Below are 27,830 nucleotides of genomic sequence, written 5' to 3' on the forward strand. Positions count from 1 at the left end.
CACTATGGATATGTGGAGATATTTCCTGTGTGAAAATAGCCTGGCAAGCTAAGGAGAGCGAAACTAGCTAAGAGAAATGCCGCATAACTTCAATAAAACAGTCCTAAAGGATAATGCGAGTTCTAGTCGACGCTTCTAATGAAAAATCATACTGGATTTTCACGATAGCGAAACGTAGAACTCAGTAAGGGCAGTTCAAAGTCACCCTTAAGAGGAAAATTGGTAAACGCTTTAAACAAACAGGAGATAAATCAGTCGTCCTAGTGTTAGTGAATTATAATCAGAAGAATGCAAATTTCCCTCATATTTTATTTTATTTATTTATTTTTGTATGGAATGAAAGAGTTTCTTGGAGGGGGAGGAAAGCTTGCGACTTTCGCGTTAAAGAGCCATTGTAATTCTCCCCTCCCATGTCAAGAGAATTCGGACTGAGATTTTTTTCCACATGATCTGCATTAACAACAGTCGTGGCCTTCATGCTAGCTGCGAGGGCTGTTTGTTTACTAACATTTTTCCTGGTTACCGAATGTAGTTCATTCCTGACTTGGTCACCATCTGATAGACTTATTACAGATTAGTTTTGTGCATTGTAATATGGGATAAAAATTTGGCTCTAGCCACATTCTGATTCACACAGCCACAAGAAGCAAAGACAGTTGGGATGACACCACATCTTAATTTTGGTCTTTTTAATGTGTGTTTTTTCCACTTTTTCAGTCTTTTATTGAGCACTACTATAATTACAATTTACAAATTCAGCACTGTTGTGAAATGTGTTGCTCTAAGCATGATTATGACTCATTAGCTATTCAGCACAAAGCACCTCTTTTCAATATGCATATATTTACAAAATTTTGACTCTGACGGTAATTTATTAATCAAAGACAAATGCTGTATAATTTTACTGTAGTGAATAAATCAATAGAATATTGAAATTTCAGTGACGAGTAAATATTTATTAAAATCTATTACCATTCGGAGATTTACAAGTATTTTTCAAATAAGAAGCACTAAGCGACCTACTTTGAACAGCCTTCAATATCGAAATATGACAAGTAAGGAAAGGTAACTTACATAGTGATTTTAAAACAATTTATCAGCAAACTAATATGATATATTAATTTAAACTAACGGTCAATGCCGCTGTTATATATTTCTGATATTTAGTTCAGCTGAATTAGTGTGAAAACGAAATATGATATTAGTACATTGTGTCAGTAAACTGGGTATGTTCAAAAAATTGGCTGCTGTGTATAGTGAAGAACCAGAACTGCCGATGGAAAACATTGCTACCTCCTTTAGGGAGGTCGCAATGTTTTCCAGTGAGAAACCACCTAACGAAACGAAAATGTGGCATCTTCACCGACATCACTTCGGTCCACACATTTCCACTCGGTTGGCAGTTTAACAGCCACGGATTAAGTTACAAATGGCTGACTACTGATAGTAGTAATTTGAAGATGCTAACTTACAGTGGCAGATGTTCCATGAACAAGTTGTCACTATGGTTCCCCAGAACTTTTCCTCTCTTTCACCTTTAAGTGGGTGTTACAAGCGAAGGATTTCCTTATTCTTGACAGGATCTCATGCCTCAGTGCTTCGCTGGGTGAGTATTGGCTTTGATTATTGATTTGGTTTTCAATGATTTATTTTGTATCTTCATATTTTTCTTTTATCTGTTTATTTTAATTGCTTGGCTGTGGTTAGCAGTTACCAAATCTCAAGTATCTTTTGCTGAACTTTGTAGCAATTTTATACATGGTATTAAAGCGTTTAATACTAACACTAGCACCACACCACATCCACTGGAGGAGATTTTTGTGTCTTTAGGGAGACTATTGTATGCATCAGATATCGAAGATTTTTTTCTTGGCCACACTTTATTATTATATAAATGTGGCCAAGTTTAGTAACCCTGTAAGTTGCATTTGGGACATTTTATTACACCACTTTTAATTTGTACATCTCAACCTTTGAGCATTATTTTTACCAACTCAGCATGGTTTCCAACTATGTTTTTTAACACTGATTTCATTAATGTTATCTGATTTTTTTTCTACCACGAACAGTTTTTTTTTACAAATCACTGAAGTTGATGTCATGAGTTGTATTACTGAATTAAGTTAGGAATAAATACTAGGAATCTGTAAACTAAACCTTCACGTGCTGGCAACACTGCCTTCAGTCATTTGCTTTTTTGAACTTTAGCGCTATATCCAGCTGTGTTTATCAGGATGAAATTACTTTATTTTTGAGGTTATCGTGCCAAACTTGCGCTGAAAAGTGAGTAAAATGTTTTCACGCAAGTGTTTGAACAATCTGAACTTATTTTTTTATATCAATAGAAGTTATGTAGTCCCCAAACAAAGACCAGATATTACAGAATTTGTTAAAAAAAAAAAGTGTATTGTGTTTATGTTGGAGTGAAATTCGGTAACCAAGGTCAACAATGGGCTTCACATAAAAGTTTGCCGAACCTGTGTTGAAGAATTGAGATTGTGGAAAAATGATAAAAAGAAGGATACGCAATTTTCAATTCCCACGATTTTGCGGGAGCCTACAAACCACTGTGATGACTTACTTTTACTTAGTTAATGTAGAGGGATACAATGCAAAGAGTAAAGGCATTGTGTATCCTAATATTCCATCTGCCATTAGACCAGTCCCACATGGAGATAATCTGCCGATCCATGCCCTCCACTTATATTGGAGATTGTAGCAGGAGGGAGTGCGGAAAGTGAAGTTTCTGAAGATGAAACTGAAGTATACACGTGTGGAGAAATTGAGTCCAGCCCTCAACTGTTTTCACAGCATGAAATCAATGATCTGGTAAGAGATTTAAATTTACCAAAGGAATCTGCAGAACTCCTTGATTCTAGACTTAAATCAAAAAAACCTTTTAGCACATGTACGTTTTTCTCATGGTACAGATAACTACAGACCCCTACATTTCGGAGGACGATTCCACAGTTTTTTGTAGTAATATAAATTACTTAATGAACTATTTAGGAATTAGTTACAATCCTACACAGTGGGCACCTTTTGAGAATTAGAGAAGTCTCAAGAGTGTGTTGCTCCACAATGGAAATAAATATGGGTCAATTTCAATAGCTCTCTGTGCATTTGAAAGAAACATATGAGAACTTGAAGAAATTGTTGACAAATTTAAGTATGAAAAACATGGTTGGTTGGTTGGTTGGTCTGTGCTGACTTTAATGTGATGGCACGTTACTTGAACAGCAATCTGGCTACATAAAAATGCCTAGCTTTTTGCTTTATTGGGACAGTCGGGCAAGGAGTAAGCACTGGAATGTCAAAGTCTGGCCAAAGGGGACAGTTTGTTGTCTGGATCAAAGAACATAGTTCATAAACCACAGATAGACCCAAAAACAATTAAATGATGAAAATGCAAAAATCACGCTTTTTTTTTTTTTTTTTTACATAAAATAAAATTTTTACTGTTAATTGTAAGCTTACGTCCCGTGACCTTCGTCTGTCGTAAAGGAGGAAGGAGAACTATGTATAGTCTTACAGGGTACAAGGTACAAAATACAACAGATTTTTAAATTGGGCAATATGCTGGATTTCACTGAATGTGAAATTTAATATTACAATTTAAAGAAAACGTATGAGAATTACTGGCATAATTGTAAATAATTTTGAAATTATTTGTTAATCTCCTGATGCCATTTAAAGTCTAGCACTTGTCATCACTGTAACTTTAATCTCAGTAATAAATGCAGTCGACATTTTATTTATATATATGGGAAGATAATTATAGGTGCAATTAAGCCACTGCAGCTTAATGCAGATCAGGTACAAAAGGCATCGGAATCCGATAAAGATATTTAAAAAAGTATGTATTTTTTTTAAGTTTTTATTTAGCCGGACTTCTGGACTGGAACGAACAGCTTACTTTTATGAAGTTGTAAAACTGAAAATAATTAAGCGCTATAATAGTAAAAAATCTGAAACCTGATAAAACAAAATGAGAAAGAAAAACAGACTACCACTAATTGAGGTGAAACGAGATCATTAGAGAATAAAAATACTCTTTTGGAAGAAGCTAATTTAATTCGCTGCGTCGTTAATTAAATTGCATTTACTTGAAGCGTTTAAAGGAAGTTCAGCTGCATTAATTAATTGCATTTGCTTTTATTCGATGTTTTTAGCATTTGGCTATATATATATATATATTTTTTTTTTTTTTTTTTATAACTGAATCCCGCATCTGTGCTCTCTCCAAAGATACAGTTCTTGTTTCGTTTCTTGCTATTCCAGAGACGCTGTTATGAAAAAAACTGCTTTAACAGAGTTTAAATAAATTATTGCTTGAAAATACCAGTTGGTTTTGAAATCATTAGACATTCCTATTTACGACTATTTTTTTTTAATTTAACCTAATTTAAAACTACCTTAAGTCCATTAAGTACTTTTTAACTTGTTTTCGATTAAAATTCCTTAAGTACAGCATTTTTGAAACAAATCTTTTTTATCCAGAGTGCAACAATTATTCGAATGATGATTTTGATTAAATGAATTAATTTAAATAAATCTCTAGCCGCTGCATAGACTAAGGATAATCTTCGTATTCTAGATCTTACCTCAAAATGATCAAAATTCACTCAAGTATAAAAGACGTGATCGCAACTGCACTATTCAAGCATTGGCACTAGTAAGTAATTTTGCAGTGACAATCCAATCAGAATGAGTTCTTTATCGTTGAAATTAAGGACGGGAGATTTAAATCCTGCAGACAATCCGACTCATACGGCACGTGATTGATTCGCACATCACAGTCACGACTATTGAATCTACCTACTAGTCCTAGATGGCGGCCAACGCTAGTGGCGTGGAGGGGTAGAAATGCTGTTGAGATATGTGGGCTGCCCAGGAAAGGAGCCAAAATTCACTTGCATACAGTGGTTTTATTAGCATTAGTAATGGCAGATGATGCAAGAAAGCAAGCTTATACAGCATCAGCAAAAAAAAAAAAAACACACACACACACACACACACCCCCCTTCCCATTTCACCAATCCATTCCTCCCAAAACTTTGTCTAGCTCCTTGAATTTATTTAGGTTGTCAAGTTCCATTCTCAAAGGACTTCCCTCATGCGTGAACGTAGATGCAAAATACTCATTCAAGTTTGTCAGTTACCTGATCAGGATCATCGACATCAAGGGAACCTATCTAATTCATTGCCTTCCTTCTCGAGTTTACATAAGTAAAGAAGTCTATACTGTTTTTCTTTGCATCCTTTGCCAAAGATTTCTCGTAATCTGCCTTCGCTTGCCTAACCTCCTTTGTGACGATTACAGACTAGCTTATATCTTCTGTGTCGCCTGATAATTTTTATGCATCACATGTATTTTTCTGTCTGTCACGACTCTTAGTTCCTCCAACCCAACATATTTTTAGGCCGAAACCTTGAACAATTTCTTAATTGGTATGAAACGCCTAGCAGCTTTCGTGATCAATTCTGTGAATGCTTCCTATTTAAAATTTGCTTTTGGTAACATTATCAGTTGGTTTCACTGTATGAAATTTAAAACTACCTGAGATCACTGAAGTCACCTTCACGAAATCAAACCCCTTCACTTTACCCCTGATGATAGTTACTTCATCAAGTAAATCCCACGTCAATATACTTTGATCACTACCACCTAGTGATTCTCTTATCTACAAATTCTTAATGCAGGAATAAATAATCACTGCTGATAATCAGATCAAGAGTATTACTCACTCTGATTTCCACTCGAACATGCTTCTGTAGAAACAATCATCCAATAAATCCACAAAAGCCTTGCTAGTGTGCAAGTGACCATCCACAAGTTCCAGTCAATATCTGGGAAGTTAAAATCCCCCATTATAAGGCAATCTGATTAACTGGCCCACTATTTCTCTGTACAGTTGTTCATTGTACACAGACTAATTAGGCCTATAACACACTCCTACTCTCAATTTTGCTTCCCCAGTGCTTATGTCACACTAAATTGACTCCCTATTACACTGTCCACTTCCTTAGATTTTATCTGTTTCTTAACTAACAGCATAACACCTCCTCCCATCCTATCCTGTTTCTACACATTGTACTACCCAAATGTTTAATGCTTATCTTTGACCAGCCCTTCAAATTCATCAAATGTATTTACTATGCTCCTAGCATCTGTGTGTATGCACCTGTTCCTCCTCTTAAGTACCCTAAGAGTATTTACTTGTTCCATGATGAGTCCCAGCAGTCCTTGAAATCCCTAACACCTTGCTTTCCATGCTGCTGCTCGTTCCAATAGAAGCAATGCAAGGATCACTTTTTGCCTCTGCCTATTTTTAATCTATTAGTCTGTGTCTCCCGCCCCAAAGCTAGCAGTTTTCCGACCAAGCATTATGCAATCGTATAGTGTGCGACACAAAGCCAGTTGTTTAAATATTTTTGCTAGTCAAGAAAAAATGGCTTTGATCATTATGGGCAGCATTCTCCTCCCATCAATAAATGATGGGAGATTCGCCTTTGAGTCAAAGGCGCATCTGGATTGGCCTGTCTGGTAGGATTCTGTTGTTCTTCAATTCGGTACAGTTTGGAGATTTTGCCATCTATAACCACTGGAAATAATATATATCCGTGACTATTTTGGAGGAAAAAATTATTATTCAAACTCTAAACATCTGTTAAAAGAAGCTGGAACGAACAAGACTTCGCATTCATCATGTTGGACGAAGGGCAAATGTATGAAGGAAAATATGAGTTTATATTCAGAATAATTAAGTTTTGAAAAGTTAAATCATTGAAGGGAGCATAAGTAGAGGGGGAAAATTATGTTTCCATCATTATCTAAACCGGTAATTAGAAAACGTGCAAATGACCTCGACCTAGCCTTTCTGGATTACATTGTAGTGTTTACACTACCTTTTCCACAGTTATGCCTCGTGTACACATTCATGTGAATGTTTCATTTTACACACTCCTATATAAACCATTTTTCATAAGCGATGAAATCTTTGTAGTGTTGGTTTTATTTGTCATTATGATGTCACCTTACTTACCAGACTGCACAGTTTTTGCTTTTTTGGAAAGTTCCCAGAGAAAAGAATTAAGTCTGATTTTGGATAAGTGTGAATGATATCGTATAGTGACGACCTCAAGTTGCTGAGTATTGTGCGAATTGTAGATTAAAATTATGAGATGAAAACATTACATACCACCAAGATAAATATGTAACAAAATCAATCTTAATGTAAAAAAAGAATAAAAAAAGAGTCACCTGGTAAGTTGAATTCTTGAAGAACTAATATTTTTTTACGACAAAAACTGGATACTGAAGGACAGGAAGTGGTCAACTCTTCACTTTGCTACTTTTTTGAAAGAATCGGAATGATAAGGTTCTTATGAACACATCATGGTCAGCAAGCGCGAAGACCACTAAAATATACAATATCTGTCAGTTCATTTATAGTAAGTTTATTGACAATAATTTCATAATTACTTTTATATATGAGCCATATCATTACAAATTCATAAGAATTATCACTTATTTCTTTCCAAATAATTGCTTGGAGGATGGCTTGTCACTCCCAAATTCCTTCAAAAGCTTATTAAATGAATAATTTTTTTTTTGATTCATTCACCAAACGAATCATATCTAATATTTTATTAATATACTTAAGCAGATTAATAAATGTTGTTTATTAAATTTTTATTAAAATATTTTGGACAATTAAAGAGTTTAAAAATGTACTATGGACCGATGAATTCAAATTTGACATTTTTGGATCCATGCGTTTTCAGTTTATGAAACCTTCAATTGAAGAAAAAATGGTGCCACATTGTTTAGTGCCTACAGTCAAGCACGATGGTGCTTCTGCTTTTCTGGAATGGGTGACATCGTCAGAATTGAAGGAATTTTAAGAAATGAAGGCTATACAAAAAACGTTCTCGAACATAATTCAATATTCACTGGACTTCGACTTTGTGGGGGCAAAAATATTTTAACATGACAATGAACCGAAGCACGGCTCTAAGCTGTCCTGGAACTAAACAATAGAATGAGGGGCTATTGCAAATTGTGATATGGTCATCCCAGTCGCCTGACTTAATCCCAGTACAGCTTATATGAGATCATCTAGACCGTCAAGTCTGTACATTTTTATAAAATTTATGGGGAACCTTGCCGATCTCTTGGAAAAAAGTTAGTCAAGACATTGTCAAAATTAATCGCCAGAAAGCCACGTCTGTGTAAGGCAGTGATAAAATCTCGTGGAGGATATTTTGATAAGTATATTTGTTAATATATGAAATGAATTTCATATTAATATAAAAAAATTAAGTATATATTAAAGATATTGCAGCATCAATATCACTTTCCAGGAACAGAGTGGTTAGAAGTTTAGCATTAATGGACTTACATTGGCAGTGACTGGTTGGCTGGCTACTCAAAATGCACTTCGGAGCAATGAAATTCTATTGCAGGTTTGTGGAAGAACTATATTTGAGCCCTTGGCTTAGGCAGTAATGGGCGGGTAGCAACGTCATGTCATATAGTCTTGTTGCGATAATGATGATATCCGAATAAGATATATCGGGTATCCTGTCTGTGTATTTTTTTATCCCCCTTATTAAAACACTTAGACGGCATATATATGCGAACCGACCGAAGCTAAACTTGCGCTATATAGCAAGGAATACAAGGAGGATCCTCATCAAAATGCTTTTATATTGATCAGAAATCTTGAAGTAAGACGTACTTCAAGTTTATGACAACAAATTATATATAACTGTTGCAAAGACTGCAATGCATTTGCGTTTGATTAATTTTCAGTGTGACGCTCTGTCTCAACATATCTAAAAAATGCTTATGTTAATTTTGAACTATTAAATTCGGTTATTAATTCAAGTATGAAATTCTATTTTTGTTCTTATTCCTTTCCAGATTCTGTTTTCATGCAAACAAAACCAAGACGAAGTGACGAAGGACCTCTTGCAGAGGATGGAGAGAAGGGCACTCACGTAATTACACTTTTATGAAATATACAAATACTGTACTAATAAAATAAACGCAACAAGGCATAATAAGTTACGGATTAGTAATATACTATAAAGATAGCAGTGAAATATATTTATTTATTTAGTCTTCTCCATTGGTGAAGCGTTACTTATTGGAGGTAGTGCAATACATGGTAACTCGTTGTGAAGGAGTAGTCATAATATGAGATACAATTAAATCGATGCCATTTATACTAATTTCTTAGATTTTTCCATTACGGATAAATATAAATGGTGATATTCCACTGCTATCTTTAGAGAAATATAAAAATATATAAATCATATTTTAATTGCAATTTTTTGAATCATGCTTTCCATTATTACTGCTCTAAGAATGCCCAACAATAATCACAATAAGGTGATATTCTTAGGAGATTTAATCGCATCTACTGAAAAATACAAACCTTAATAAAATGACATAATACTTCCCCTTATGGAAACATCTCCTACAGATATTTCTCCTGGACTCCTGTAAAAGAAAGTAACGTAATTTTGAATTTAAACGCAAGCCTGTTTATATTTAAATACAGTACCACAATTTTAATCAAATAATTTGATAGCGCAAATTTTTCACTGTAGAAATTTCAGTGAGGGAACTATCCTCATTCCTCCCATCCGTACACGGAAGGTGTACCGTTCTTCCTCTGAAGTTCTTCCACAGAAAGAACTCTAAAAGTTAGCAAGTATCACCAAGCAATTGGTACTACAACAGATCATCACCAATGTCTACGACATACACTCGTAGAAACTGTTGTAACGGCAAATGCTGAAGGAGGAGGAGAAAAGATCGCAAGAATAGAACACCTTGGCCTTCAGTTTCATCTTTGAACTACAATAAAACTAATTAGGCATTTGACGCATAAAATAAAAATCTGTTTAAAGAATTTTGTCATTGATGAAAACAAAATCTTGGGTTTACGAAACTTCCGTAATTTAACTTCACGCAGTTACTGTTGACATTTATTCTTCGTTTGTGCACAGAGAATACGGCTAAATTGCTGAATACTCGTCCAGGATTAAATTAGCATTATTAACACGTAGATGAGAAGTGCATTTTTCAATTGCTTTCGCTACGTAATGTCTTTCAAAGAACATATCAAACGACGTTCAGTTGGTAAAAGCGTCCTAAATGGTTGCGTATTATTTCCACTATGCTACTGTTTAGGAACCGGCGAACCGTAGTATAAGTTACAGCAATTATTTCAGGTTTAGAAAATGGGAAACGATTTAAAAAAAGTACACAATTCAGTTATGTGTTCCTTTGTTGAGAAATAATTCTGCATACAGGTGTGGAAGCATCATTTTTGGAAGGATGTGGATCTGCTGAAACGGGTGCAGAACACAGATGAGATTAGTGAGAGGAAACTAAAGGGTGCACCCAGAAAGGATTCAGCTCTGCAAATTGTAGCTTCTGAGACTAACCACCTGCGAGGAGATCTCCTCATGTATCTATGGTTTTAGTCGATTGAATAATTTCAAAGCTGATTTAAATTGAGCAAGGATAGGTGCGGATAATTGTGCAGAAATTTCCTTTCAGTTTGGCGGCAACTTGGAACAAACTTCCATCGGTTGTTGTGGAAGTGGGTACTTTGAATAAATTCGAAGAAGAACTTCACAAACTATTAGAGGGATGGACACGACCAACAACATTCAAGATACCCACACTACTAAGATCTTCATTTGGCCTTGGCAGATTTGTATATATATATATATATATATATATATATATATATTAGAGAGATGGACAGGTGATATTGGGAAGTTTTTTTTTTTGGCTGATGCTGTATAAGCTTGCTTTCTTGCATCTTATGCCACGCCACTCTCAATGAGCTTGACAGCGTTACAAACTCGTAACGATGTCTCATGTATACATGAGATGTCATATCGAAATCTCATGCATACATAAGGGTAAAGAACGAACATTCTTTTCTCTTAGTGCTTAAATATATTACATTTTATATAAGTTCCCGATGTAAATTGTAGATAAATGTGTGCTGAAGATTGTTTACATGGATCTCTCTTCTACTTACTAATAACGACAAGTAGTTTTTCTCCTCTGTCACGTGATGAAAACCTTTTCACCACGTAGTGGAATTAAATTTTCATCACGTGGTTGCGTTTAGAAAGACGATTCCACGGTTTTAGAATAGATGTTCTATTTTTGAAGACCTTGGAAATGAAGTAGCACATTCTGCGTGTCTTGCTGTTTTCTTTATTTTTAATTTAACTGAGATTATTTCACCCAATAATTTATAGTTGTACTGTATGTGAAATTATTTTTTTATTAGCAACACCATTTGTTCACATCACATAGCTTGCTAAAAATTCTCCGAAATTAAAATGTCAAATTTCTGACAATTCCGATCATCTCTTAACATCTCTAAAAGGAAGACCACATGAAAACTTCACCAACAAATTTATTAGCTTGTAGAAGATTTCTTGTAAAAGTTATTTTCGTTGGAGTTTACCACTTAAAAGAAAGAAACATCCCTCATAATTAGGCCCTGGGTCCTATTTTCACTTATTAAATTTATTATTTTGCAGTCTCCAGATCCTCAATCGCTATTTCAAACAACCACATTAAAATTTTGCAAAATCAGATCATGGTAATTTCAGAATTTCTAAAACTGCGAAAAATTTTAGTTTTCATAATAAAGATGAATGACGCGGATTGGTTCCTCTTCTTTATTATAAAAGGACAAAAAATAACAACACCTAGAAAAGCAAATGTCAATGAACTGTGCGGCCTAAGTGGCAATTTGGACATCCTGGATTAAAGCAGGAATTAAGGGAAAAAGCATTCGCCTAATTTATTGGTCAATCATGCTTGCTGTCTTATAATATTAATTAAAACATAAATACTACTCCTATAATGCAACACTATTAATTAAACTCTAAACTTCTCTTTCTGCAGGCTTTCGATCCTTGGGGAAAAGGTTTTGGTAATCCAGCCAGAGACGAAAAAGGAAATGTTCTCAGACACAAATTCGCCCCTTCAGCTTCACTTGGAATACCAAACCCTAAATCTTCACTCGGAAATGGAGTATGTATTTCTCTAACTGGAAAATATATCAAAGTACGCAGATGCAGCACCAATTGTCACATGCACATGCTAGGTTATCATAGAATTTATTTTTCAACACACTCCTACTGAAAGGTAACTGGACTTTAAAAATCAAGAGTAGTTTCCACTTTAGCAGAACGAGAGAAGGAGCTTCCAAGAAACCTTTTCTCTCATTCTAATGAATTGGCTCATAACAAATCGATAAACGAAAAATATATAATAACACGACAGTAATAAATAATATTGAACAATAATGCTAAGTGTAGTTAGTTCATTTAGTTTCCATTTCTTAAAAGGACAGTTGTACACTTACCCTTCAATCTAGTGGCTAAATGACCAAAAAAATTTATTTATTACTTTATACTGTGTGAAGTATGCCGAATTTTAAAAGACATTGAAATCACCATGATCTTAGGTGGATCACTGTCGCCGGTACAGCATGGTTGATGAACCGTGACCCTAACAGCTGGATGGATTTCATTCGGTTGATCCGAGTGAAATCCATCAAATATTGAGATACTTGCAAACACACATGCCATTCTGAAGAGACTGATCGCAGTGCCACATCACAATTACTGTTGTGTGAGGAACCATCATCCCCTGACAACTGTTTCGATTTATGATGCTATAACCATCACAGATAGGCGCTAAAATTAATTGCCACTGTAATACATGCACAGTGAAATAGAGGGTCAAATGTCGTATTACTATACTGACAAAAGGATTTGCTTTCACTGCGTAACAATTATGATCACAAGCCTGATATAGTAGGAGCACACATTTGGTTATTATTGGAGTTTGTAACCTGTCTGTAAACAGACTAATGAAATGTCTGTCGTTGCCCACCTCTTCACGCACTGAATAGACCAACCTACCTTGCCCAAAGTTGGTCAACAACAGCGTATGAAGTGCTTCCCCTTCCCTTTTTATCTAAGAAGAAACCTTCGTAATCTCTCGTCCATACAGTTTGGTTCCTGCAAACACAATCCATTTGGAAAAAATAATTATTGCTTATCTGAATAAACATCTGCTTTTTAAACGATGATTATCAACAAGGTTTCTTTCTTGTTTGACTTTCCTGGTCGTCTCACGGCAGGCATTTACTTTTATTTATTAATACAATATTTCACTTTCTTCTTAAAGAACATATTGAATATTATGTAATACCTTCTTTATGTATCCTGGAATACAGATAAGCTAAATGTATCGACATGAGCTATTCCTGAGATACTTGCAAACTTCATGGTCAATAATCAATATGCACTGGACGAAAAAGTTGTTGTTTCCTCTTTGAAAAAGAAAGCTTCTAAACAACTACGTTATATTTAGTGTGGTTAGGCAACAGTTTTTTTATAGCGTACCATTTCAAGTGTTTATCATGTTAACCTTATCTTATATTTATGTACTTTTAATTATCCCAGTTGTCCATTAACGTTTACCTCTTACTTCAGAAGACGTCACTTAATTTGTCCAAATTAAAAGGCGGTGGAGGGGCTCCTCGAATAACTCAAAGTGGTCATCACTTTGGAAGGATACGGGGCACATTAAAGTCAATAGGAAATAAAGGTGAGAAAAAAGTTTCATCTTCGTTCATTAAATATTCTATTTCAATTGAAAAACGTTGTATAGAAGATTTATTCTATATAATGTTGGCGTAAATAAACCATATTTTACCCATAGGTTTGTGCATTAGTAGCGTAAAGGCATCGTTTGCTACCTTCACAACGAGATACCAGGTATTGCACTACTTCTAATAAACAACGCTTCTCTAATAGAGGAGACTACTGTTATTTATTCTCAGTGTTCATCACCACCCAGACGGCACCGTTTTGAAATATGGTATGGTAAAGTTCTCGGTTATCCTCATACTTAGAAAAGAGATAAATATGTAGGAAGGTGCTATAGTCGGAGAGGTAGAGGAAGGAAGAGCAGTTGCTCCTTCAACTCATACTCAAAGCTCATATATTCCTCGAATAGGCAACACTTCCCCAGTAGAGAAGACTGTTGTTACCTATTCGATGAAACTCAACTCCTTTCGACTCGCACACAAAGCTCATATATTCCTCGAATAGGCAACGCTTCCCCAGTAGAGAAGCATGCCATCACGGTTGCGAAGTTAATTCCACAATATGAGAAATGCCAAAAGGTGTAGGTAATAATATTTTGAAGACTAAACTTATCGGTAAACTATGATGTATTTACACCAACATTATATAGTTAATTTCAACCCATAGCATATTATTCCTTGCGCATTTAGTTTTCGGAAGATTTATTCATAAAATAAAATATCTACCTTGAGTAAAGTATTTCAAAAATTATGGTCAACAGTTTAAAGGTGAAAAGTACAAACTAAAATAAGCGAAAAAGTCCCCTGCCGCAAATGAACCGTTTCCGAGATAATGCACATTTTCTGTTAAGATCCGCCACTGACTATGGAAGTCTGTATTGCTGAGACCTTGTACACGCTGGATATGCTAGGGGTACTGTAACTGGCGATGTAAAATTCGCCACACACTGCTATGACTCAGTACACGCTCTTGCAGAGCAACCCTCCTTGTCGAAATTCCTGGATTTTATTCTATTCTTTCTAACATCCTTTCTTCAACATCAGATGTTATGCTTCTGGGCCTACCTGCTCGTACTCCATGTGCTCTAAGGCGATGATGTACCCTGATGAATGTACGTCTGTTGGGCTGCCTTCGGCGGGGAGTTTGCTTCTTGGTACAAACGTGCAGCCTCGAGTGCACTGCCGTTGGCTTTACCATACATGAAGTGCATGTCCGCATACTCTTCGTTGCTGTAACTGCCTTCCATGTCGAATTTCCTTTGATAAGTACTAGTATGCTTGCTACGTCTCAAAGCACTGAAGACAAGGAAAAGGGAGAGAATGAGCATAACCTAGAAGTAGTCAATTCAAAGGAAAACATATCAAGAACTTGCTGATGGTGAAATATTTATCAACAGAAAGGAATGGGCCAAAAGTTATTCCCCAACCGCTGTATATGGAGATGATAAAATTTTGGCGAAACCAGTTAACTGAAATGATCTCGAGAATCCATAGAAGAACACAATTGAAGGGATAATCCCAGAAATGCGCAAATAAATTAAATTGAACACTTGGTATGCAGGATATACATATTAGACCATGATTTGGCATTCATATACAGCCAGAGAATGCAATATTTCTGAGTGGGCGGTACAGACTATCCTCCATGAATACTTGGTTATATAATAGGTCAGTTTTTCAAGAATTTTAACTGGTGATGAAACGTGGATTGATCAGAGTGAGTGTAGAGTGTGTCCAACGGCACCAGGGGTTTCCTCCGCATTGTGGGTGTGAAACAGAACATGTCAATGGAAGAGGTTTAAAGGTGTATGGATCTTGTACAAGTAAAGTGTCGTGTAGCTAAATGCGGTTCCTCTGGGCCCCTAATGGGACCCAACGTTGTCCACACTCTACCCCGTGGAGGCAGATCAGGTACACCCAGTATAGTTATATTTATACTTTGGCAGGTCCTGCCACCTAATTTCCTGAGATTTCAGTGGCCCGGACCTAAAAAAAAAAAAAATGAAATAGTAATAATAATAAAAAAATTGGGGTAAACGCTCGAGGTTAGATTAGGCCAAATCCGGGGATCTGTTAAAAGAAAAACAGCAGCTCATGCAATGGAAATGCCATGGATCACCACGGGCCAAAATTCAGGACTACATCCGCCGCAAGAGCGGGACTATTTTTTCAGGCTTTGGAAGAAATGTTTGATAGACTATAAGAAAATAGATTACTGGAGACATCTATGCTGCTGTTCTGAAATAAATTATGACCGCAGATTCCAGGAATTAAAACAATCCACCCTATAAGTGTAGATCTGTCCCCAGTGGCTATTTCTTTCTTATAAAGCTGCTATTATGAAAAAAAATATATATCTATATAGAGAAATTGTGTATATTTATATTTTCTTTCTTTCTTTACACCAAAGTAAAGAATATTTTGTGTAACAACAATCTCAATAAATTAAGATCGTTGATACAATATTTGTTGATTTATGAGAATAATACGTTGCATGACAGAGGGTGATGACTTATAAATACCAACTTTTAATTTCAAGGTAAAATACAAACACAAACGGTACGCCCCTGCATACACCGAACTCCTGTGCTGAAAGAATGACAGATGGAATAACTGTGGAATTACCCTCCATCAACTCTGTCACAATTGAAGTAATAATTGTTCTTTTGGAGATGGGAAAATTGTGCTATAGGAGATCTTCCTATTAATTTCGTGTATCTGCTGCATATACTAACCACATATACGAAACTCCTTAAAATGGGCAACCATCGTTTTGTTTTTTCCAATATTCGTAATGCAAGTAAAATACATACATTATTTTTATTTGAAGAATCCTTACATACCAATGCAATTTTTATTTATGACTTTCAGGTAACTTCGTGGCGGAACCTGTTCAGACCAATTCTGATGAAACGTACAATCCCTGGGGTAAACCAGGCGCAGGAGCACCATTCTCTAGAGAAAATGGCAAACCATTCATGGAAAAGATGGTACGAACGTTATTAAGCGTTTATAGATAATAAATAGTTGAGTTGGTTTTAGAGTAATTCAGAGATTACAAAATTTATGGCCAGAGACAATTTAATTACTGGTGATGATTTCACAAGCGTCCATTGTTTTCCTCTGTGGTGTGAGGCTCACGAACCTCGCGCCTAAAAATAAATGGCTATTTACTTGATTACACCCTCCGTTATGCGCCAAAAAAATCTCCAAACAAACACTCTCCGTTAAAATAAAGAATACACCAATCTAAGTCTATTACCAGCAGACTCCACGACCAGAGTGTTCACTGGAGCTGAAAAACTTCACCGCATAAATAAAATTAGCATGCCATTGGAAGCAGACTTCATGTCAAGAATGGGAAGGACAGCTCCCATTACGTCACCCAGGTTTTTCCTTGAGGGGGAGAAAAGTTGACAAAATAGGCGCTTTTACTGTTTGTTTGAAATATGTTCTATTTCCCTGTCAAGAAATAGACACCCTTCCATAGGCGCCATTTAAGGCAAAAATCCTGCAGGGGAGCAAATCCCCCCCCCTTGCACGCCCCTAGGTACGCTACTGCCTACCTTGATGACAAATTGATTTCTGAGTAATAACATTCCTGAAGTGGAACGTATTATCCTTTGTGACATTAGTATTCACAAAAAACATCTCTTATTGGAAGTTAATAATGCACAAACTACATTCATCTATACCCTAAAAAATTCTGGAATGCGAAAGTGATATCTTATCTCCGAGAATTACACTCCTTCCATTTGTGATCGGCGTATTTTAACCTCTTAACTGAACGCAAAATTCCCCAGACGAATGACCGAACTGTCACAGAGAACACAATACAAACATACTAAGCAGTTCATTTCACTCTACAGGAAAATGAATACGTCACTACGTATGCCTTTTGAAGTAACTATCCCAGTTTCAAAACGAGACATGATACCCAGAGGGGTGAAGGTACAAAGAAAATGTATCCCCTCTCGAAAGGTTGTTTATTGTTTCAGAGTTAGCATGACGTTTAATATTGTCGGCGACCATTCCATTCCAATGACAAAATTTCCAAACGGCTCATTCAACCTGGTTGATCAATTTAAAATTGTTTCAAGTATCTCGTGGGTTTCGCCCAATTTTATATTTTTATTCTTCGACTAACTACAATTATTAAAATGGACCAGAATTGCAACGTGAGTAGAAGGTAGCGAAATGATAACAACCAGTTTTAGAATTCACTGATAGGCCGAAGGGAAGAATATAATCTGGAATTGTGCTAAAAGCAAATTAATATTATATGAATGTTAATTGGCTATTTTTCTATCTATCTTACCTTTGCTGTCAATTTTATTGAAATTACTTGATTAAAAATCCTGCGAGTTAATCACAATAAAGACAGTAATATTTCGGGAGAGAAAGTTTTACGCCTCGATTTCACAGATCGTGAAATCGAGGCGTAAAACAATTTATTGGGCAACTATCGGTTATGTGATTGGATAGCTCATTCATTTGCTATTCCTCAAAAATTGTCATGCAAATTTCCCTGTCTTAATTGAATGTAATGAAACTGTTGCATATGGTTAAGTAAATTCATATTACACAGGAGATAAGAAAAAAAAGTCCATCTTTTTTAAATGAAAGCTGTATGAAGCCACATAACGAATACCGGTTTCTCAACGAAGTATTTGACAATAAGCCTAACAGTAGAAGGAAAGCAGGGAGCCACTGCATGAACCGAAAGGAAGGGGTTAGTTAAAGTAAGACGCAAATGACACAGAACAATTCTTTTCTAATACACTTTGGAGAAATAAGAAACTCTTAGTGAAGCGAAGCACAGAAGAAAGTTAGGCTTTTTTCGACCTTGACTGTTCGTTTTAGGTTCTTCTTATTATAATAATAATCATAGCGAACAAAATAGCATTAAATTAAGGTAAAAGGCGATTTAGAAAACAAAGAAGCGCTATCGGTTTTGTTAAAATAACTCACCTGGAATATCTATTAGCGCAATAACGATTACACTCACATAACCAGTCCTACCTTAAGTTTCTAATGCTTAAAACACAAGAATATGCTCTCAGTTCAGAGGAACAGTTCGTCCAGCCACAATTATATTTTGGTAGAAAAAAAGTTAGTGAAAGTCTTGTTGGAATATTTCTAGGACTTCACTCTTATCACGGAAATCTGATTAAGACCTTTCATATTTCAATTATCTGTAAATTGCAGAAGCGTTAAATCAGAACCGGGCTTGTATTCTGTAGCAGATATGTTATAGAGAAATACTAAATACAAACATAAATTATTTTCTTTTAACCACGACTCTTCTCAATTCAGAAGTAGTTAAATCAAAACTTCAACGTTGATTATTAGACAATAATCAACGTTGAGAATAATCACCAGAGATATTTATCTCTGTCTTGTGACATTTGGACTTTAATTAGATTGAGAAATTTCTGTAAGTAATTACTTACCAGCTGAAGGTGCAGAAGCGATCACTAACTATTAAACTGCTCTTACGAGTGCGCTACTCTGGAAACTGACTATAAAAAAAAAATGCGCTACTCTGTTCTGCGCAAGTACATCTAAATTCATAGCGCCATCTGTCCATCTCTATATGAACTACATGCAGCCAAGAGGTATTTTTCCCATACTACTAAAAGTGGCTTGTCAGTGTTCAAGTAAAACAACAGCATAGATGGGGTGAGTAACCCCCGCGGTAAACGCGCCCCCTGTCTCTTCAATATTCAGCACCCGGGGAAAAACCCCCGAATGTTGAATTTTGAAGAGAAAATGTGTAGGTGGATGTGAAGCGGATGTTCTCAGTTCGGTTTTGGTTCGTGAGGGGGAAACCGGAGTACCCGGAGAAAACCTCACGGTCACGGCCTGAGACCGACTAACTCAGGATACTGAGTGGCTTCGCGAATAATTCCTAACTACCAGCTGCGGGATTCGAACCCCGTTTATTCCACTCAGTACTGCCTGGCGCTCTTGCCAACTTGGCTACCGTGCCCCAATCAATTCATTTTCGTAAGTGTTATTTATTTCTACACGAAGGAAATGGCAGTAAACATTAAATTTATTCTCCACTTAACTTTAGTAAGTATTCAAATATTTTACTTAACTTTAGTTAGTATTCAAATTTCATTATGAAATTATTACGGCGAGAAACATACTTTACTCGTTTATTGATTTATTTATTTTTTACCAAGTTTCTAAAAATTCTTATGTACCGTTGAAATGACTCAGTTGCCATAAAATTTAGTTAGAAAGTCAGCATGAAGAGAGGAAGAAAGAAAAAAAAAAACATGAGAAGAAACGGAACACAAATTGAAATTTAAAATAGACTAATAAAGTCCATTTGTAGTACCCCAGAAAAAAAAATTAATAATTAATTTGCTAGTAGATGGTGCCACTGTTTATTTATAAACTTCAATGTCTCAAACTCGCTTTTGTCCTGTCTTTTTTAATAAAGTGAAGGAGAAAGCGACTTTTATCTCGGCATCTTTCGGGTTCCAAGAAAAAATCTCCTATGGGGCCTCTCTCAGGCTCTAGTTAGAAAGTACTGTATAGTAATGCAATAACAGAAAGCACAAAATTAGTTGTTAAGTTTAAAAAAAAAATCATTAATTTCATGATGTGAAACATTCAAATGACACAAAAAAATTCTGATCCTCTCCTCTTCGAACAAAATTGTCCTTAATCATATTACAGCAAATATTCATCAACTTATCGCCTCACTGCATTTACTTCTATTCTTTCCAAATTAATGGAGAAATCCATCAACCGCAAGATCTTAAATTATTTGGCAACCTTCCATCTGATTAATGATTGCAATATGGATTCTGTTAGCTTCAATTCACTGCTGATATATTGACTTATAATATGTTTGGACAAATTAGATGGAAAAGTGTGGCGAAATTCGAGAAGTTGAATTGATATTTCTAAGGCTTTTCACCGTATTTGCCACAAAGGTCTTCTCAACAAGCGACATCTTATGGATTACTGACTATGTTTTGCAATCGTTTTCTCTCTGGCCCCTTGTGGCGAATGGTGGATGACTCTGTCTTCTACTGCCGCATTCCTTTGCGATAAATACTTCCACAGACACTGTTCTTCTGAATTGGCAACTGTAAATCCCCCACTCTATTCCAACTCCAAACTTCCGGAATCAATTTTTTCTATTCCTAGTTTATCCCTTAAACTTCTGCATTTTGGATTAACCTTCCTTCACCCTTATTTCCTGAAAATTACAATTCACAGAAATATGGTACTAATGCCTTTCGTGTTTGAGGTTTTCACTCAACATGTGAAACTTTTTTCTTTAAAAATATAATATATGTATATTTTCTGTACTATAACGAATATCCTTAATTTTATAAATGTCCTTGCATTAACCAGTCTGTTTCAGAAAATTATTATTTAAGGGTCCTGATGTTTACAGAACAGAAATATTTATAGTAGATACATGCATTCGGGTGCAAAAGTTAAGCCTTTTTAGAATTATCTTATCACTCTTGTTGATATTTCAATAAAAACGTAGACAAATGAATAACTCATAAAATTAACCAAAACAAAGCGCATGCCGTTCATGAACTTCGGAAAATCATACTAGTTTAATACCATGAATGAAGGGTTAGTAAAGATTAATTTACACGGATTAGTGAGGATTAATTTGGGGCGTGATCACCTATCGCAGTCAGCTTTCATACTGGCAACAAGATTATTCAGGAAATCTGTAAGCAGTCCTCTTTGAAGAAACTGAAACCAAATGCGTCCTGGAACAGTTGCACGCAGCGCTCCAACATTTAATTGTATAGAAATGAAGGTCACTCTTAACTGCTCGTCGAAACTTGGAGATATGGCGATGCAGCCCCAACCCTACTACTGTTCATGTCCAGCATGCTGCAGGGCTAATATCAGGATGTAACACCGTTTAGAGGAACACGAACAAGGTTTCCGGAGTCTGCGAATCACTTCAATACAGTACAACCTCAGGGCGATGAGAACTCTATTGAAAATCGACGTTCAGACATGATTATTACCCGTGGACGGCTTCACATTTCAGCAACCTTGAGATGATGCTTTTGGACACATTAAAGAACCTGACAACTCACTTGCTATGGGCCAATCTTCCACTGCCGATCGTTGAATATCCTCAAAGCTGTCAGCCTCAACTGCGTTTGCACTAATTAAAAATCGCTGCCTAACAGAAAACTTCCAACAATCAGAGACAGTGGAAGAAGCGTAACTTTTGCACTTGAGTGTATCCCACTTTGTAATAGGTATATTTACTTATCTGTACATTACAATGCGGATAGAAAAATCTCTCTGTATTCTGTTAAATTTCACTTACTACATGACCTGATTTATTTCCAGGGATGGTCTTTGAGCGGTCATCCAAGAAAACGAAACCGAAATGCTAAACAAGAATATCTAAGTACGCTTCGTAAGTATTATTTGATATCGTGCATGTTTTTGTTATAGCATACTGATATGAATGAAAATACAAGACTATTTATTAGTACGATTTTGACAAAATTGGTTGTAATGTTAGAATGGATTATAGAAATGAATTTTTAAAGTTTCAGGGAATTTGGTTCAGTATTAAAAGAGATACAGCATTGTTTATGAACAAAGTGTAGAGTGAAATTACTGTTATTTTTATATAAAAGTTTTTTTTATTAAAATTTGTTTGTATAACTAGAATAATGTCGATACGAAGACAAATTTCTCCGTATGTCCAAATAACTGACTTTGAAAGAGAACGGATATTCAGTCTAAGAGACGGCTGTGTTGTCACGATTTTGCTGAGTTGGACGAGAGAAAGGTCTACAATTCATCGATGAACACAAAGGGAACAGCCAGAAGCCCTGACGAAAGGCAGGATTGACCAACAGGTCGGCTACTTCTGCCTACTTTAGGAGAGTTGCTATGTCTTATTGACTTCTTGCACATTCGCTATCGTTATGGGTTGGAGTGGATATTCTTTCCTGGCCCATGGTGATAAAAGATCCTTTGGAAATGGATGATTTTTGCAGTAGAGTGATTAATTGACATTCGAATCAATATGAAACTATTACATTTTAAGTCCAACCCTCCTCTCCTCTCCTGGAGTACCAGAACAATGTTATAACAACAAAATCCCTCCCCACACTTCCGGTGGCCACCACCAGTTCCATAGTATTCTGTGATTATACTGGATGGGAGCTCCACCCAGTCTAGCTTGGGAGGAACGTGAGAATAGCTTCTAAATTATAAGGCAGTGATATTTCTTAGTCTTGACTATTCCAGTAATACACTACACTTAGTAATAACCCCCCCCCCCTTACCCACAGGAGCTCTTTTATTTCCAGATTACACTCTTTCTCTGGTGTCTGGGACTAGCCAAGTATGATTTTTAGGACAAGTGAGCATGATTGAATGACTATGTGCAGTGGCGTATCCAGGTATCATCGTAAGGGGGGGAGGGCATGGCAACCAGGTCCAGATAACATCGTAAGGAGAGGCATGGCGACCAGGCTCTTGAGTTAACGCCTCCTGCGTTCTGTTTCTTTAATTTCAAAATGGTTAAGGGCATATGCCCTCTCTGCCTACCTCTGAATATGCCCCTATGTGTGTTGGGGCGAGAATGTCCCTCCCCCTTCTGCGGAATATCCTCAAGTATCACAGTATAGTGTTCTCAACCTGCAAAAAAAAAAGTGTGCTGTAATGAGTGATTCTTTGTTTTTGTGAGAGAGTACACGTGAATGTCGTAATTATCGGTTGAATTTTGTACTCTGGTTACGTGTCCCCCCCCCCCCAAATTTAATATTCCCTTGTAAGTTAAGATTTGTAATTGTCGTATTAATGTTTCTGGCCGCGTGTGTAAACTGTGCAATGGCCAAATGAGTGATTGTGACCTGTGAATAAAAAAAAAAAAAAAAAAAAAAAAAAGCGTATGCATCTATATTGTGAACATATCCCTGTGCAAATTAGATTTCTGGGTGGAAAAAATCACAAATATGAGAATAAATGCTGTACTTTGTTTTCTTTGTTTCACTCCTGAATATACGCACAAAAAAAAAAACTTTAAAACGCCCTCTGTATTCGTATAATTATAAGCGTTTGTCTGAAGTGTGTTGTTACTTGTCTTGCCGACTGCAGTTGGAGAATGCACCCAATCTGGATGTTCCTCTCACTGCTTATGCTGATCCTCATGGGTGGCAAGGCGAAGGACTGAAATGTCTTCAGCTGGTCTGGCTAGTGTGGGATTTTTTAACATAACACAATGGCCCAATAGCGACGATTCTCTGCAAAATAGGGTGCTCTGACCTTATGGCTTTAATCCCACCAAATATCCAGGGCATTGCCCCCTCCCGTTCTAGTGGGCCCAACCACCCTAAACACTCTTGTTGTTCTTAAAAGTCTCCCCTGTGGAGGGTGAGATGCCTCTACAGGATGTTCCTTCTGTTTCCATTCTTCTATATTCATGATGGACATCTTTCTATCATCTACCTTCTTCATCTTCACCTATCCTCCAAGCTAGAACTGTCATCCCCTTTCCAACAAAAACTTTAGATTTTTTTAGAGGGTCCTTCGTGGCAAGCTCAGGTGACACCATGGTTGACTCCAGACAGAGATCTTATACCCTACGTCCTGGCCCACTTCTCGTGGTAGAGGACGGGCAGGGTGGGGGGGGGACCTTGGTTTATGGTTTTCCTGTCTTTCCTGTCACTTTTAAGAGATCAGATGAACAACAGACCAACATAACCCAACACAACGCAAAACGCCGCAGACCACAAAATAGCACACTATCTGCCCTTCACAAAGATTGTATTGGGTCACAAAAGTACACAACGCGGAGTTGGAAGAGACCCCCAGTGCCACTCTTAACCAGAAAGACTAAACACTAAGTTCGCGATCGTTAGCCAGAAGCAGGGTTGCGATCTCCTGTTCAATCGTACTGTTTGTTCCTCACCCCTACTCAATGTTGTGAACGTTTTCATTGGTGTCGAGCATGGGTCAGTTAGAACTACAGTGTTCTTTGGTAGTGTTTAGTGATTAGAACCGCTTTGGAATCGGCGTGATTGATGCTTCGAAAAATGAGAGTGAGAAGACTCTCGGGTGATGATATCATAAACTTCGATGTAATGGTTTGGGTAGCCATCGGTATGACATAAAAAGAACTTTTGTGCTTGTTGAAGGTAATGGCAGTCCATTATTAACATATAATAACTTCTTTATTGCTGCTAAGTACGGTACGTGTACTAGTAACAATAATTCTCATCACGGCGACGTGGCCAGGAGTTTGACATTATATATGTGATTAAATAGGCAAAAATTACAGTTCCATGGGAAATTATGAGTTACACAAAATGAAATTATAATAATAGGAAAAATATAAAGAGGAATTGAACGTCGTAAACCAGTTTGGAGGAATTTATCCCAGTTCCACAGTTGTAATCCACTCAAGGAGTATGTGATGGTATTTGTAATCGGTAGCCATTTTCTGTAGGTTGACTCCAAGACGGAGCAGTGCCTGAATTTTGGGGAGTGCCTGGGCAGGTAGGAACCGACTACACAGTTTCAACCGGTTGTATTTGAGGATTAATGTGAGGTCTGACCTCAAGGATGGCAGAGGATTGTGCCACTGACAGAAATCCCAGATGCTTGGGGCGTTTGTCGCTCCTGTGTATATTTTTACTGTAGTCAGTAAACGCCTGCTGTCAATTAACCTCGGGAGCCTGGGTACATTTAGCTGCTCAGCCATGTCAGTTGTTCTCAATTGAGGGGGTCGGCGATGCTTATTTGTGGCCCATTTCAGGGTTCAGTATTCACTCGAGAACACCGGTTTTTGAAGTGAGAGCGACGCAGATGCCCAAATTTCAGCAGCGTATAAAATAACCGGATAAGCAGTGGTTTGAAGATATCTGGCGGTGGTTGTGGCATCGTTGGAACGAAGTAAGTGTTGCTTCGCTCTCCAGCGTAGGGTGTTAAATCGCTTCCGGAGGTATTCTGTGTGAACATTAAATTTCAGCTTTGGATCAAAATAGACACCGAGATCCTTATGGCAGTTAACTACTGGGATGAGAGTACCCCAAACTGATGGTTGAATTATTGTTGGTTGCTGCTTCAATGAGTAAATCATTATTGCAGATTTTGAAGGGTTAAGGTTTAACCCAAACACCTTCAAGTAAGTTGAAAGAGCGGTCAAGTTCTCTGTGATTGAAGACGTAATTGCCATTCGGTTTGCAGACGGTGGGATTAAGGTAAGAAACTTTATATCGTCGGCATATATTAGAGCATCGTCACGGGGACTCATGAAAGGAATTAGAATGGCTGAGAAAAGAAGGCCAGACAGGACGCCACTTTGTGGGACTCCTGCATTGATTTTTCTTGTAAAGTGGGTCTTCTTCATTGTGAGGTGGACACTTCTATTCCTCAATAACGTGGTGAAGAAAGCTAGTAGGTCTCCATTAATCCTGAAGAAGAATTGCAGAAGATTGAGAAGGGCTGTGACGTCTAGGCTGTTAAAAGCAGCTTCAATATCGGCGTACACAGTAGCTAATTCGGATTTAGTTTCGAAGGATTGAAGAATTGATGTTTGTGCGGCCATGAAGTTTGTTATGGTGGATCTATTTGCGACTGCGAAATGGAACTGTTTCGGCTTCTGAGGCATCAGTTGTTTGTTTAATGCTGGAAGGAGTACCTTTTCAAGAAGTTTGAGGAAGGTGGAAGAAGTTGAGATTAGTCTAAAATCTTTTACATTACGTCGAAAATGTCAAAAACCCAGTATTCATTCCGGAGAATATGGATAATACCCTTCCATACAACGCTAACATTACTGTATTAGCAATATTGACTCGCGTACTACTGTAGTATCAATATTGACTTCTTGTTCCACTGACCTCTCCATGGCGTGTTTGACTCCTGTTTGACTCTCCCTTCCCCAACATCCTTACTTCAACCGAAGAGAAAAAAAAATCCTTCTCTGATGCTAACTTCTTCGTAACATGTCATTCATTCAAATCTGCCACTCTATTATATTTTATTTTTGGTCCAGCAGAAAACAAATCTAAGCACAGTGGGTGAAGAGAACTCTCTCTCTCTCTCTCTCTCCCTGGCCTCACAGAGTGCTCAGTACGCTTACTCGCAGAAGTGAACAAAAATAGTATTATTTTCTCGACGTATGGGGTCTTTACAGTGCAACCCCCTAAAATATAACAGCGCATTACACAGATCTATTCTAGGTCTACATGTGCTGTGTCTCACAGCAACACCAAGCCTTTAGCGAATTGTGGCGTTTTAGATTAACCGTTTCTTATTTTATATACGTTGCGAGTCATAATGCAGTTTTTTTTTTGTTTTGTTTTCTAGGAATTTGTATGGCAATTAACTGAAGCACGCGAGAGAATTACTGTACACGGTTCAGATCTTTTAAATCTCTCCAAAGCACGGCAGCGAAAGTAATTAGTATGAATATGCTAAAAAACTCTATTTTTTATCTGGGTTAACTCAAATTCAATTTACAGCGAGATGTACTTCTGCGCACAGTTTTAATTTTGATATGTCTGCTGTCTAACTCTATTAAACATTCTGATCTCCTCTTGTCTAAAATAAATTACGTAGGCCATGAAGCGTTTTTCTAATAACGTATCGGTGGATCACTTTTTAACAGAAACGAAGATGCGCAGAACGTACGGACAGATTATTAAGCCCAAATAACACGGAGGAAAAAATAATTTAAAAAAGAGTGAAATTCATTTACTCACTCTTCGTGTTAAATCACTGGCTCGTGGACGCTCAAGAAATGAATCAGAGTGAATGATTTTCGTAAATAAATTAACTTTTTGCACTGAATAAACATATTCAATGTGAAAAGTATAAACTGAGCGTGGTATATTGAATAGCCACTAAATATATTGAAATAACACTATGTTTCACATTAAGAAATACAAATTAACCACATTATTGAAAAGAACGAATATTGCACAGCCAGTACATCTCATCAAATGTAAATAACTAATCTGTTATCCAATTATTTTGTTTGGGTTTTAATGGTGCATCAGCAGGTAGGGCTATAATGCGCTAAAACCACCTCCCATACAAGATAACAGTAGAAATTTCGGTGACCTAATTAATATGTATACAAATATAAAATGCAGCCATTATCTGCAGGATGGAAGCCTTCTCAAC

General features: G+C 36.8%; 1 protein-coding gene across 4 annotated transcripts in view; it reads left to right on the forward strand.

The window, feature by feature from the left end:
• Positions 1-27,830, forward strand: part of LOC150088314 (uncharacterized) — a 112,640-nt gene that overhangs the window by 32,904 nt on the left and 51,906 nt on the right. Inside the window, exons 9-13 of one of the 4 annotated variants that reach the window (XM_090370706.1) lie at positions 8,930-9,006; positions 11,957-12,085; positions 13,558-13,672; positions 16,545-16,663; positions 22,032-22,101. In XM_090370706.1, coding sequence (XP_090226832.1) covers positions 8,930-9,006; positions 11,957-12,085; positions 13,558-13,672; positions 16,545-16,663; positions 22,032-22,101 — 510 coding nt within the window. The remainder of the gene's footprint in view (positions 1-8,929; positions 9,007-11,956; positions 12,086-13,557; positions 13,673-16,544; positions 16,664-22,031; positions 22,102-27,830) is intronic. The other 3 variants (XM_090370707.1, XM_090370708.1, XM_090370709.1) reach the window with 3 other exon arrangements.

This window comes from Mastigoproctus giganteus, chromosome 3 (assembly GCF_048544385.1).
Source record: "Mastigoproctus giganteus isolate SK-2022 chromosome 3, ASM4854438v1, whole genome shotgun sequence".
NCBI classification, from domain to species: Eukaryota; Metazoa; Arthropoda; class Arachnida; order Uropygi; family Thelyphonidae; genus Mastigoproctus; species Mastigoproctus giganteus.